A 15,370-nucleotide genomic window follows, 5' to 3' on the forward strand; every position below is an offset into this window, starting at 1 on the left:
ATCTGTTCCAAAGAAGTCACTTGAAGGAACAGAAAAGGCTGACAGTTTCAATTTATTTCAAAGTCCCTAGGATTAACTTTTAGCAATTTGTTGGCACAAGTCGGTCTTTTAGTTGTATATTGACTCTGCTCACTTCTCTTCAGGAGATACAATAATTCTTGTATTTCAAGTTAAGAGAATTTTTTAAAGGTACCTGTATATGCCTCTTAAGAATATTTTCTTATTCATCCTTGCATATTATAAGGGCCAAGTTACTTCTCTTCTGGCACTTTGGTCAGCTAGTTACAAATCCATTTGTTAAAAGAGTTGTTGGCAGACAAACACAAATGTCAAGAAATACTCGAATATTTTGGAGTTTGCAAGAACAAAAGTGGGCGAAACTAAAGTTGCTTTAGGTTGTAATATTGGTGGATTCTTTGTTTTCTAACTCTTCAAAATTACTCATGACTATCTCCCTCCCCCCACCCCTCCCCCTTAGAGCTGACCAAAGGACTTAAATCAAAAACCCAGTTTTAACTAACTGCTTCAGCTTCCTTGCCTATAAAATGGGCTATCCTAGGAGTCGGGTATGAATGCTCTGGTCTCAAGAGTGAAAGATAGGACCTCCCCTGTGACTCGTTGGAGACGAAAATGTTTCACATAAGGACAAGATTCAGAGATCAATAACAAAAATGTAATGTGTATGCACGTGTAGGTAATCAGGGTTTGCCCTTTCATAAACCCAAAACACTTTTCAAAATACAGCTAAGTAGCAAACAATTCCGGCAAGACTCAAAGAGAGTGGAAAAAGCAGTCCATGAGACTGCCTTAAACCTAGCAACCCATCTGGTCCTACAAATGCAGCAAAGGAGATCTTTACAACAGTGGAAGGGCTGGAAGGCACTTTCTCCTAGCCTAAAGAACAAACACCGGGTTTTGAAAACCAACAAATCCCAAAGAGGACTTAGATGTTACGTTTATTATCTCTTGCTGGCGGACGAAAGGCTGGAAGGGGGTCCTATAGTTCAGAAGAGGGTGAGGGCACGTTTCTCCTGATCTCCCCTCTCTCGATTCGGGGGCAAAAAAACTTGCAACAAGTGGAAGAAGCCGGCGAGCTCGGGTGCCGCGGTGGCAGGCTGAGGCGGAGCTATGGAGACGCCCAGACCCAGGAGCAGAAAAACCGGGGGAGGGGTAGAGGGTACTTTCTTCTGCCTCCAGAAGCCAGAGCTGTTCCCTGGCGCCAGCTCGGCCTCCGGTCTCCGGCTCCCGCGGAGCACTGACCCTCGGAGCAGGCAGTTCGTCCGCCCCCCAGCCCCGCAACTCCGCGTGTCCCCCCACTCCTCGCCCCGATCCCGCAGACCCGGGCGCCCACTCACTGCTGCACTCCTCGTCCGAGCAGCTTTTCAGCTCCGCGAAGCGCCGGTCCCCGCTTCGGTTCGCTTGACCCAGCCGCGGCCCAGAGGAGAAGAGTAGAACGAGGAGACAGAAGGGCAGACGCGGCGCTGCAGCCATGTTGGCGGGGCTGGGGCTGGGGCTGGGGCTGGGGCTGGGGCTGGAGCTGGGGCTGGAGCTGGAGGGGTGATGGGGGCGGAGGGAGGCCCCGGGCGCGGGGGACTGCGATGGCGAGGCGGCGTGGAGGAGAGAAGAGAAGGCGGGGGCGAGCGGCGAGGTTAGGACCGGGGTTTGGGGCGGAGGGAGAGCATGAGCAGTGCCAGGCAGACACGTCAGCCGCGCAGGGGATGGAGAAGGATGGGAAGGGAGGGCTGGGGAAAGAGGAGAGGAGGAACCGGAGACCGGGCTGCATCTCTCAGGCCTAGGAGAGGGGCGGGGAAATGCAAGGGAGACCCCGCCACCTGGCCCTTTTTCCGTCATCTCTTCCTCGCCCTATCCGCGGCTCCTGCCGTGCTGTCTTTGTGCTGTTGGTTGCATCCCGCACTCCTCCGAGTTGGCCACCTCCTCTGCTTTAGCGTGGATCCTATCTGCGCCCTCCTTTACCCTCGTTCCGGCTGCGCTCCAGCTCTCCTCCACGCATCCATTGTCCTCCTTGCTCTCTCTCCTTCCACTCCCTTGTCCTGACCACTGTCATTCTTGACTTTAAAACAACTCCACAATCCCTCCCTTTACCTTTGTGTCTCCCACCCCCAGGCCATGCTATTTTACCGCATGGGGTAACTAAAAGGAGGAGGGATTTTGGAGGGTCTGATGTCGGTCTGGCTAGGGGCAGCTAGGTGGTGCGGTGAATAGAGCATCGGCCCTGGAACCTCAGATACTTACGAGCTAGTTGTGTGACCCTGGGCAAGTCACTTAACCCCCATTGCCCCCACCATAAAAAATAAATAAATTTTTTAAAATAAAGATTAGGATGCACAGAATACTCCTGAATATATGTTAAAATTGAATACTGAAAATTCGAGTGGACTGAGAATTCTAGGCTCTAAGCTTCCAGAGTACAAAGGATAAATTCATGATTAATTGATGAAAGGTTATAGTATACAAATACATATATGTATACAAATACATATATGTATATACACATATACATATATACACATGCATTAAACTATATACGTGTATACATATACACATATGTGATATGTGCATATTCTCGAAAGGAGGCATTGGTGATGTGACTGCACTTAGAGCTAGAACCTGGGTTTGTATTTCTGCTACTAATAACTCATTGTCTTAACTTTGAGTAAGTCACTTAAACTCTAGGCCTCAGTTTCCTCATCTGTTAAAATGAGAGAATTGAATTAAGTGACCTCTGAAGTACTTTCCAAATTTGAAATTATGATGACCTGATCATCTCTAAGGCCCCTTTCCAGCTGTGAATCCTATGACCTCAGACACCTTTTCCATTAAGCCAAGTCTTGAAGGGGGATAATATTAGTAAAATGTGCCATCAGAATTGGTCATTTTGAAACAAAACTAAAAGAAACCCTTGAAGAAATCAGCACTGTAACATCCTTTTATTACACTGATACAAGTAAGTAGCTTGTTAGCCCCTGTGTATTTACATATTCAACGAGTACCTAGTTCCAAGAACACACGTACTGTTGACTTAGGGTTAGGGTGGAAGTCTGGCAAATCATCAGAAATGTGACATTCATTTTTAGATAGAGGAAGTCTCTAATTTATAATCTGTACCCCCAAATTATGTAAGTCATTTCTTTGGAACTTGTAATTAATTTTTTCATATAAACAAATGGTGCTTAGAATAGCGTAGAAAAGTATGTTTAGCTCGTATTGTAGCTTTTTTGAGGGGCTTAGTGAAACTCTGTACGTATACAATAAAAAAAGTAGAAAATAATTCAGTCTAAACATTCATTAAGCATTTCATGTGCAAAACATTGTAGCAGACATAGAAGATACAGAAAGATGAGGCACAGGCCCTTGTCTCGAGAAGTTTATAAATCTAATAAGGGAAAAGACCAAAACTAAATAACTACAATACCAGGAAGACTGAAATGAGGAAGTGTCTATAGTGGAAAGAGCATTGAATCTGGAGTCAGAGGAATAGGATTTAAATCTCGCCTCTTGTACTACCTATACCTGAAGCCTCAGTTTCAGTTTTCTCATATGTAAAATGAAGGGGTTGGACTAGATGGCATCTGAGATCCCTTCCAGATCTGTGAGCTGTGCCCCAACAGTACAAAAAAAAAAGTCTAGTCCAAATGTTACAAGAAATTTGAGACAGAAGAGATCCCTTTCACCTGAGGTGTTAGAGGCTTTAGGTAGCATCTGAATTGGACCTTGAAGAAAGGGCAGCACTTCAACAAATGAAGAAAGCTTGACAGGGAATCCATTCCAGGCATGGGGGACAATATCATCAAGGCATGGAGATATAAGGGACAGAATAACAGTGGAGAATAAAGAGCAGTCCAGTATTTTTCATGTAGACTGCATGAAAGCTACTTATAGGTAGTGGTATGAAATAAGGCTACACAGGTTGAAACCAGATTGGGGTGGGTCTTCCCAGCTCTAGGTCAATCAATCAATCAATAAATAAATATTAAGCAAAAGTGCTGGTCTATTGATGTATCTAGATCTATGATTTAAATAGTTGAATTAGTTAAACTTTAGCTATAACTAAATACAATTAAAAGAAAAACTTAAAGAAATCAGCATTAGCTTGCCTTTTTCTTACAGTGATGTAAGTAGCTTATAAGCATCTATATATTTACTCATTCTACAAGTTAGTTTTATTTATGTTTCAATCTATGATCCTTTCACTGATAGAGTCAGATTATACTTTATTCCTTAGGCAATAGGGAGCCTAAGAAGACTTTTTTGTACAAAAATGCCATGATCATAGCAATGCATTAGGAAGATTACTTGAACATTGTTATATAGAGGCTAGATAGAGGAAAAGATGGGAAGAGGGGCAAGAATGCCAGTTAGGAGCCTATTAGAATAGTTTAGAGGACAAAAGAGGAGGACTTGAACTAGAGTGTTGCTGAAGGAGTTAAAAGCAAAGTCTAGAGAGGTATTAAGGAAGTTGAAAAGGCAAGATTTAGGTATGGGTGAGGGATAAAGAAAGAGTTTTGTCTTGACCCCAAGATTATGATGTTGCAGTGCTGCTAACGAAACAAAACAAAAAATAATAACACCGAATAAGATCATTTTTAAAAATTCAACTTGAATACTGTTTCATGATTGAGGAAGTAATTTTAATTAGAGAAGTAGGGAAACTTTTATAGTGTTTCCAGAGACTTCTGAACACTCTTAAGGGTTTTAAAAGTTGTTGACATTAGTTCATCATTATACCTGTTTTCACTTAAAAACCTATAGTTTTTGTTTTCTTTGACATAGGTATATGATTTGCACTACTCAAATGATTATCAACCATGGTTAGTATTGACTTTTGGCTCATAAATGTATAATGTATATGAATGGAGCAATGCATAGACTGTATGATATAAAACAGCTTGTGCATATGGGGCATGGATAGATAGATATATCTGATCTGGGATTGTGATTTCAACTCTTATGGGCAGTAGGAGGTGCACTGTGGTTGTACTACTAGCAGTAGCTGAAGGAGGGAGGGGCAGCATGGATCTAGGATAGCTGTGGTTGGACAATCTTTCACTTTTCTATATCCAAGAGGATTGCTGGGCTAGAATTATATCTACTGCTCATACCTTATAGGTATGATTCTTTGGGGGTTCAAGATTAATAGGACTTCACTTGAATGGGAGGGAGCTAACAGCTAGCTTACTTTTGTCAACTTAGCTCCCTTCCACCAAACACTTAGTATACAAAAAAAATACCAGATAATGAGCAAACAGTACCCAAGTAAACAGAAATTAGAAAAAGTATACAGACTAGTGTGGGGAAAAAATACACAAGAATAGATGAGCTCTCGTTTATATCAAACTGCATGCCTTCTCAAGGAGGGGGGAATAGAGGGAGGAGGGGAGAGAATTTGGAATTCAACATTTTTTTAAAATGAATGTTAAAATTGTTTTTACATGTAATTGGAAAAAAAATAAACTATAAAAATTGAAGAACAGATGAACTCTTGGATTGGAAGTGAGATAAACTCTTAGCTTAACCAGGGAAAGCCTACCAGCAGGGAAATTACTTTTAGCAATCTCAATCTAGGATTACAGTGGCTAGAAAACAAAGGGCATTTTGAGAGATGACTTCTCCACTTCTGTAGCTCAATTCAATTCAATTCAATAAAGTTCCTTCTATGTGCCAGGCACTGTGCTAAGAGCCCGGGATACAAATAAGAAAAATCCTAGCCCTATAGAAACTTATAATCTAATGGGGAAAGCCAACAAATCAAGGGGCAGGTAGGTGATGCAGTGGATAGTGCCAAACCTGGAGTCAGGGAGACTCATCTTCCTGAGTTCAAATCTGGCCTCAGACACTTAACTAGCTGTTTGAGCCTGAGCAAGTTGCTTAACCCTATTTTCCTCAATTTCCTTATCTATAAAATGAACTGGAGAAGGAAATGGCAAACCAGTCTAATATCTTTGCCAAGAAAACCTCAAATGAGGTCATGAAGAATTGGACATGACTGAAAGCAACTAAACAACAATAACAATACACTAAAAGAAACTGGTAAACTAGGGGGTAGGAGTAGGGCACAAAGGAGTACCCCGTTCCATAGAGTTGAAAGCCAGGCAGCTGATAGAAAACAGGAGATACCAGGGAGGTTGTGAGTCCTCTATAAAGGAAGGTTTTGGGAGGAGTTTAATTCTCTGCCTTCTACCCCTCCAATCAGAAAGGAGAGGCGACTGAGGGTGAGTTGAGAAAATATAGAATATCAAAACATGAGTCTTTCTTTGTGCTGATAAGATTTCAGATGATCAGTTTATGCTGGGATGGAGTGGGGGAGAGGACATATTATTCCATGGAAGAGAGGGAAACTGAACAGCAGATGAAAAATGGAGTTAGACCTCTAAAAAAAAGGAAGGTTTTGATAGGAGTTTAGTGCTCCACCATCCAGACCTCCAGTCTCCCACCAGCACTTCAAAAATGAAGGCAATGGGGTATAGAAATCTATCCTGCCCTACAGGAAAATAGAAGAGGAAGAAGATAAGAGAAGGGGGGTGGGGAGGAGATAGAAGGGAGGGCAGATTAGGGGAAAGGGTATTCAGAATGCATGCTGTCTTGGAGTTGGGGGAGGGATGAGATGGAGAGAAAATTTGGAACCCAAAATCTTGTGGAAGTGAATGTTGAAAACTAAAAATAAATAAATTAATGAATCTTTTAAAAAGATGGCTATCTAGGGGCAGCTAGGTGGTGCAGTGGATAGAGCATCCACCCTGGAGTCAGGAAGACCTGAGTTCAAATTTGGCCCCAGACACTTGATGCTTACTAGCTCTATGACCGTGGGCAAGTCACTTAACCTCATTGCCTAGTCAAAAAACAAAAACAAAAACAAACAAAAATGGCCATCCACTTCTCTCACCCTCAGCAGTCTTTTCATAGTCTCAGTGTTCTAGCTCAGAGCTGTGTCAGCCAGTCAGGAGTCACTCCTCCCTCTATTTCCGTGTTCTTCTTCAGGAAACTGCCCCAGGCTTGGTAGGGTAGTAGGATTACAAATGAAATGAAGAGAGCAGAGGGGGGAGAGAGTTTTCTGAACTAACTGGGCAATAACCAGAATTAAAGAGAGGAAGGAAGAAAGATGTTAAAGAGAATGTGTGTGTATAGAAAAAAGAGGGAATGGTGGATGAGCATAAAAAATGCACAATCTTTTCTAACAAAAAGAAAGGAAATAATGAGGGAAGATACTATATCAAATAGTTTTGTGCCCTGGCCACGTGAAGAAACTACTGGCCTTCAGTAATTGATTGCCCTTCTTACTATCTTCATTATGGAAGAGGAAAAGGGAAGGTGGTATGCAACCAACTGTAAGTTTGTATGGAAAATATGCAAAACATAACTCCATGAGTTGTCACCTTTAAGGATCCCAAAACAATTTCCTTTTTAGAGATGGAAATCTTTTATGCATTTCCTGATATTGATCTCTGTTCTTTAATTACTGCTAAAATTTAGAAGAGGGTTATCAACTACATAAAGCCTTGTTATATTTAGTATTATATTTTTACTTCTCAAATATGTTTAGGAATATTAAACGGTTGAGAAGGCATACTAATATTTTTCTGATTTCTATTCAAAGATGACAAGAATACATCAATGGAAGACTGTAACAAATATTCAGAATTTCCATGTTAGTTTCATTGTATTCATTTAAAAGAAGTGGCTTAGCTGTTTGTGCAAAAGTAATAAATAAGTGATCTGTCTTTGAACTAAAGTTAACTATTAATTATTCAAAGGATGGCCATATTATTTGTAGATTCTTCAGGCCATTTGCTTCTATGCACCTACTCTTTGATGCCTTAAGGTAAAATAACTACTTATAGTACAGTTATACAAACAATTTATGAAGAATTAAACATCCTAAAACTTTGGGAGACAAAGTCAATCCCTCTTCCCTTGGCATTCTTTGCTATTCACCTGTCATATATAGATGGTTAGTCAACTTAGTTTGTAGTCTATCAGAAGATAGGCAGGGGCGATAAAAGAAAATGAAACTCCAATCTGAATTGTTAGCATTTCCAAAATAATTTTCCCATGTGAGGAGCAAGATAACAGCCAAAATGAATGTTCTAGATACTAAGTGAATTGCATAGGTATTCAATAAGTACTTGAAGAATTGATTTTAATCTATCAAAGTGTTTTTTAAGAACTTATTATGTCCTCAGCACTGTGGGGGAGATTCTGATCTATAAGACATGGTTTCTTTCTACCCAGATTTTATGATCTGCATAGATACATACAGCTGTTAGTAATTACAATAAAATATTATATAATTAAATGCTAAATTGTGTGGTAAAGATTATACATGCTATATAGATATAGCATATGATATAAGAGTTCAATAAAAAATAACTGGAGTAGTTAGGGAAGATTTCATGAAGATGGTGAGACTTGAGCTAGCTAGGCCTTGGTCTGGATTTAAATAGGATAGCAAGAAGAGCAGCAGACTCCACAAAATAGAATAGCACGACCAAAGGAACAGAAGAGGAAATTAGCACAGTATATTCAAGGGAAAGGTATCTGACCAGAGCCGAAAAATCAGGAATAAATGGTAAATATGATTGAGGTACCATCTCTCATGTCTACAATTCACTCTGTTCTCATGTCTGCCTCTGACTTCCCTGGTTTCCTTGAAGTCTCAGATAAAATCTTACCTCCTACAAGAAAACCTTTCCCAATCCCCCTTTATTGAGTGCTTTCCCTCTGTTGATTATCTCCAATTTGCCATATAGATAAATATAGATATAGATGTGTGTAGCTATATATCTATATCTTGTTTATACATAGTTATTTTCATGTGGTTGCCCCATTATACTGTGATCTCCTAAAGAGCAGGGACTGTCTTTTGCATTTCTTTCTATCCCCAGCACGTAACACAGTACTTGAAACATAGTAGAGACTCAATATTTGTGTATTGACTGACTTCTTTAAAGCCAAGCAAATAGGTTTAGACGTAATATGATAATATACGTGTGTGTGTGTGTGTGTGTGTGTGTGTGTGTGTGTATGGAACCATATGACATTTGTCAGTAGATTGACACAATTAAAGTGTTGTTTAAAGATTAGTTTGGAACTCCCTAAGAAAAAATCTCCAGGACCAGATGGATTCACAAGTGAATTCTACCAAACATTTAAAGAACAATCAATTCTAATCCCATATAAATTATTTGAAAACATAGGTAAAGAGGAAGTCTTTTCAAATTCCTTTTATAACACAAATATGTTGCTGATACCTAAACCATGATGAGCCAAAACAGAGAAAGAAAATTATAGAACAATCTCCCTAATGAATATTGGTGCAAAAACTTTAAATAAAATACTATCAAGGGGATTACAGCAATACATTACAAAGATCATACACTATGACCAGGTGGGATTTATACCAGGAATGCAGGGCTGGTTCAGTATTAGGAAAACTACAAGCATAATTGACAATATCAATAACAAAGCCAACAGAAATCATATGATTACCTCAATAGATGCAGAAAAAGTCTTTCACAAAATACAACACCCATTCCTATTAAAAACACTATAGACCATAGAAATAATGAACGTGGTAATTAAATCAATATTGTTTCTGGAAAGTACATGACAATGACTGGCTTATGGATTAATTTGCCATCTCTATGACTCCCCAGACCAAAACTTACTTGGTCACTACTTCTTTACATGTGTTGTTTTCCTGTTAAATCTTGAGCTTCTTGAGGAAAGCTACTGTCTCACTTCTGATATTAGGGTTGGGGGTTGAATTTGTGATCTTGGGTTAGGAAGATGACCTATTCTGGTTTCCGCTTAGGTTTCCTAATCACTACTCTGTTTTGGCACTATTCTTGGCCTTTGTTGACATAGGTGAGGGGTGAACTGGACTATACTCTTCCTACTTCCACTATCTTTGCTGGACTCTCTCAATTCTGTATTTTTATGCTTGATGCTTAGCATATGGCCTGCCTCATAGTAAGTGCTTCATAAATGCTTTTACAGTTATTCACTTCATTCAAAGTTATAGTAAAGATCTGTGTATAAAATTCTAATAGGATAGAACAAGGAGAATAGAGAAAGGACAGATATGAAAGACATTTCAAAAGAAAAACTGTCAGGACTTAGTCACTCTCTGTAAATGTGAAAAATGGGATATATAAAAAAATAGATTCTTCAATTTCCAGAATGACTATGAGGATGGTGATAACATTGACAGTGTAGTTAGGAGGGGAATTTGTATTTGTTGTCATCATTGTCATTGTTTTGGAGGGGGTAGTAGGAGATATATTTGGTTTTGGACACTTGGAGATTCAGGTGACAATGAAATATACAAATAGAGTTGGAATGTCCCAACAGACATTTGGAAATCTGGAGATCATTGGAACAGAAGTAGATGTTAGCCAAATATATCATTCTCCAGATGAGTTATCTGAGGGAGAGAGTATGAAGAGAGAATAGCAGCCTATTCACTAAACCATAAACATTGATTAAGCATTTACTATGTGCATACTATATTTGCATATATATACTATATGTGCATATATATATTTACTATATTTGGCCATAAAAGTAAGTAGATTGGCTATGTTGCAAGACTGAGGAATAAAGTATGGACAATCCAAGTTCTGCATTGGTACCCAAGTAATACAAGAAATTAAGAAAAACAGTCCTCTGCACTTTGGGTAATCTTATGGGTGATTTTGGGTCCCTAGCAATTTGATGGTTAAATGTCCCAATTTTCCAAAATGGTAAGAGACTGGATTCTGTAAAGTACAATTTAATACATTTGAACTCAATCCTCATAAAATTCTATACCAGTTTATTAACTAATTGGCTTGTGAGTACTTAAGAAAGAAATGGAGAGAACCACTGTGCCATTTGTTCATTAAAAACAAATCATGCCAAACTAACCTAATTTCCATTTTGGATAGGGATACTGGACAGAGAGCTCAGATTAGTGTCCTACATAGAGCATTCAGAAAGGGATATTATGAAGTCTCTCATAATATCCCTGCGGACAAGATAGAATGATAATATAGTTAGATGAATTTTTAATCGACTTTGTGAACAACTGTAACTATAGTATTGAAGTGTCTAGTTATATTCTGTGACTCTTTGTCCTTGGCTTCGTCTTTTTCAAAATTGTTCATGTTTTGTGACTTGGATAAGATAGAGAAGTCATTCTTATCAAGTTGGTAGATTACCCAGAACTGGAAGGGATAGTGGCTAGGTTATCATTCAAATCAGAATTCAAAAAAAATCTTAATAGCCAACTAATGAGCTGAACTTCACTTCATATTTTACTGAGAAATTAAGGACATTGGCCATGAGATCCTTCTTTTTCCCCTTCTCTTTACCTCAGAGACCCTTGACATCATACCCCATTTTCATCTTTCCCCCCAGTTTCTGATAATGAGATGGCTCTTTCCCTGCCAAGGTGCATTAAAATTGCATCTAGTGCCGGTCTCCCTGATCACTCCTTCCCCTTTTTAGTCAGTATAGTAAGTTTATAAGTAGCCAGTATAAAGGGGCAATAGCAGGAAATAAGATTGCAAAGGTGAACCTGGAAGTCATGTGCAAACTGTCCCAAAGATCAAAAGAACGTAATTTACAAATTGTATCATAGATTGACCAAAATTCACATCCTCGTAATATGTGCTGAATCAGCAGAAACCATCTAGTTACTGCTGTCAGGGTTCTGGTCTTACAATATGTAGATCTCAGACAAATTCCAGACCTACACGAGTTCTAGACCAACAGAATGTCAAAAGGTCTTGATGGCTTTGGGATGATTTGGATATGTAAAAGAACTAATCTCAGGGAGGCACAGATAAAAGTCAGTTTCTTCCCAAACCATGTGAAAACTAGACCTCAGACTCCTGCTTCCCTCCACCCCCTTCCATCTCCACTGGGTCCATGCTACCTAGTACTCCCAAATCTAATCCATGGTTAAATGCATGATGTGTTCTGCCTTACCCCCTCCTCATCTTCTTCCCCATGTAGCCTGCCTTCTTTCACCATTCCATCTCCCATTCTCATGCCATCTGCCTCTGTACCCCTTTTGTTACTTTTCTGTGTACCTCCTGTACCTAATTAAAATGTGACTGCTGCCCCATTTCCCTTTGCCAGTCAGGGTCTTTCCCAGTGAGTACCCAGAGAACCAAGTATGCCTGCCCCCATTTCATAACTTCATAAATTGCTTATCAATTCATAGAGGCAAACCCCCAACAGGTGTCCTCCTCCCTTTCTCAAACAAGTTCCTTGAAAAAGCTGTCTATACTCATTGTCTCCCCTTTTGCTCCTCTCATTCTTCGACCCTTTGTCATTTGGCTTCTAACCTCATCATTTAAGAGAAACTGCTCTCTTAAAGTTACCAGTGACCTGATTGGTATCTTTATTGCCAAACTCAATCCTAATCCTTATTTACCTCTCTGCTGCATTTGATGCTGTTGATGCCTTTCCTCCTTTTCTCTTGAATTTCATGACTCTACCCTCTCTTGATCTTACCTACCTTTAGTCTCCTTTGTTAGTTTATCATTTATATCACATCTCCTACCTGTGGGTATTCCCAAAGGTTCTGTCCCATGCCCTCTTCTCTCTCTAAGTTCTCTCTCTTGGTGACTTCTTCAGCTCCCTTGGGTTTAATTATAAATTCTATGCAGATGACTCCATCCCTAGTTTCTCTCCAGGGTTTCAGTCTTGCATCACCAACTGCCTATTGGACCTTTCAGACTGGAACTCCTGGAGATCCTTCAAACTCAACATATCCAGAACTGAACTCATTTGTCCTCTGAATCCCATTTTTCCAAACTTCCCTATTCCTGTCAAAGGCACCACTATTATTTCAATCTTCCAGGTTCATAACCTAACTAAGATATATATGTAGGTATCTGGGAGTGAAAGGTATTTCCTAAAATGTAGAACTGGTTGGTTTATATTTACAACTATTTTTTTCTGACTTTAGTTACAGGGTCCGTTTAAATTAAATTAGTAGCATGTATTTGTTTCACAAGGAGCTTGGCTCACAGAATACAGCTCCTTATTTTATTGTTTATTTTATTATTTTAATGTTCACAAATGGTCAGGAAGGACTTAGGAGCACTGTATTTTCTGAAATCAAGTACCTGCTACAGTCTCATACTTACTGGATGTTCATTGGACTTTGTTTTCTTGCTTAGAAATGAAAATCAAACCCCATAAGGCTCCATTCAATCTTCTGCTTAACACAGTTATTCAGAATTTATGTATTGGTCTTGGAGGCAAGAGACACTGGGGGTTTAAATCCTGCCTCTGACATTTACTACCTATGTGACTATAGACAATCAATTGATCAATAATCAACAAGTATTTACTAAATGCTCACAATGTGCCGGTCACTATGCTAACCAGGGAAGATAGAAAGACAAAAACAAAACAGCCTTTGTTTTCAAGGAGCTAATATTATTTTGAGGGAAACTACATGTACCTATACAAGTATATGCAGAATAAAATATAAAGTAGTTTAGGGAGGAAAAGCCCTAGTAGTTGGGGAGATTATAAAAGGCTTCATGTAGAAAGTGGGTTGAGCTGATTCTTAAAGGAAGTAAGTATTCCATGAGGCAGAAGAGGTAAGGAGGGAATACATTCCTAGGATGAGAGAGAGCCAAAGCAAAGGCATGGGGATGGGAAATAGAGTATGTGTCATGTGTGAAGAATAGCAAGAAGGGCAGTTTGGCTAGACTATATATAGAGTGAGGGAAGGGAGAGTAATGATCCTGGAAAAGTTGTTTGGGACCAGGTTGTGAAGGGCTTTAAAAAGCCAAACAGAGGAATGTATATTTTATCCTAGAAATAATGGGAAGACACTAGGGCTTGATGAGGAGGGGTGACTTGGTCAGATCTGTGCTTAAGAAAATAACTTTGGCAGATATGTGGTGGATGGACTGGAAAGGGAAGAGATGAGTCAGGAAGCTACTGCTATAACTAGGCAAAAGGTGATGACAGCTTGAACTAATGTGCTGGTTGTGTGAATCGGGATTAGATGCAACAGATATCATAGAAGTAGAAATGACAAGATTTGGCAATTGATTTAATATGTAAGGTGAGGGAAAGGGAAAAGTTTAGGATAAAACTGAGGTTGTAAACTGGGGTGACTAGAAGGGTGGTACTGCCCTTGCCAAAATAGGGTAGTTCAGAAGATAAGTAGTTTGAGAGAGGGGGAAGGGGATAGGGAGTGCTTTGGAACAGGGGTGGGGGAAGGGGAGTGGGTCCTAAGTCTCAGTTTCTTCATCTTCAAAATGATAAGAGATGCAAAATGGGGGAAATAATGCTTCTACTACCTATATGAGAAGTTTGTAAGTTTATCTATGGATCAGAGTCCCCTCTCAAAAACTTGAGTTATTTACATTGTATGTATGTGTATATATTTTAAATTTAATCCTCTAGTATTCTTGTCCTATACTAAAATGATTCCTAATAATTATATGGAGGTGATTCTGGATTATCAAAAACCATACCATGGAGTGAAAGCTCTGGTATATCTTACCAGGTTGCCAAGGCTTCACGTATGGGCCCACTGATAGATATATAGTCTGTCATCCAAAGCCCTATTTAGCTAAACTCGGAGAGACTCATCAATAGAAGCTCAGCCACTAAGTGATGATTTTGGTTTTTTAGACAACTCCTCAAGCCTTTATACTAATCCATAAAGTGGGTGTTATTTGTGTTGGTGTTAGAAGAGCTGGTGATGATTAAATCATGAATCTTTTAAAATCCCAAAGTTAAACCTGGCAGGAAGGGCATCAAAGATAGCCATTGAAAAAATTGAAATACAGCAAGTATTTGGTGTATAGTATTTTATTTCTACCAACTCTATGGTAATAAAGTAAAATCCTCCTTATCCACAGATCGGAAAATATTTCTGGAACATTAAGTGCCTTTATGAGGCAAGGAAGAGGTAAATATTTATCACAGACTTTCACAGGATCATATGACAATGATTTAGAGCTGGAAGGAACTTTAGAAGCCATTTAGTCCCATCTCTTCCGGTATAGCTGAGAAAACGAAGGCCTAGAAAGGTTAAGTAACTTACCCACGTTCACATAGCACGACAGGCACTTAATAAATACTTGTTGATTGAGTTGTCAGACTGTACCATTGCCAGGATAGAACAAAGTGTTATTTATTATAACCTATGGCTCAGAGCCTCATCTCCAGACTGACTCAGGCTAAGTCCTATCATGGGGCTTTGAAGACCTCTATAGTCCTCTTGTCTTATAGTACTATCCTGGGCACAGCTCTGACAAGAATAATGAACTCAGGTACCTAGGGAGTGAAGCAGCTCCCCTCTATGATAGATTTCACTTCCCTTGGGACCTAC

The 15,370-nt window shown here is 39.6% G+C and overlaps 1 protein-coding gene across 1 annotated transcript in view; it reads right to left on the bottom strand.

Moving 5' to 3' along the window:
- Positions 1-1,520, bottom strand: part of LOC114049397 (transport and Golgi organization protein 1 homolog) — a 71,275-nt gene extending 69,755 nt beyond the window's left edge. The window contains exon 1 of the mRNA XM_027870680.1: positions 1,356-1,520. Within this exon, the coding sequence (XP_027726481.1) occupies positions 1,356-1,491 (136 nt within the window). The 5' untranslated portion in view covers positions 1,492-1,520. The remainder of the gene's footprint in view (positions 1-1,355) is intronic.
- Positions 1,521-15,370: the final 13,850 nt, after the last annotated feature.

The sequence above is a fragment of the Vombatus ursinus genome, unplaced genomic scaffold, assembly GCF_900497805.2.
Source record: "Vombatus ursinus unplaced genomic scaffold, bare-nosed wombat genome assembly UNPS02014798.1, whole genome shotgun sequence".
In the NCBI taxonomy this organism is placed as follows: Eukaryota; Metazoa; Chordata; class Mammalia; order Diprotodontia; family Vombatidae; genus Vombatus; species Vombatus ursinus.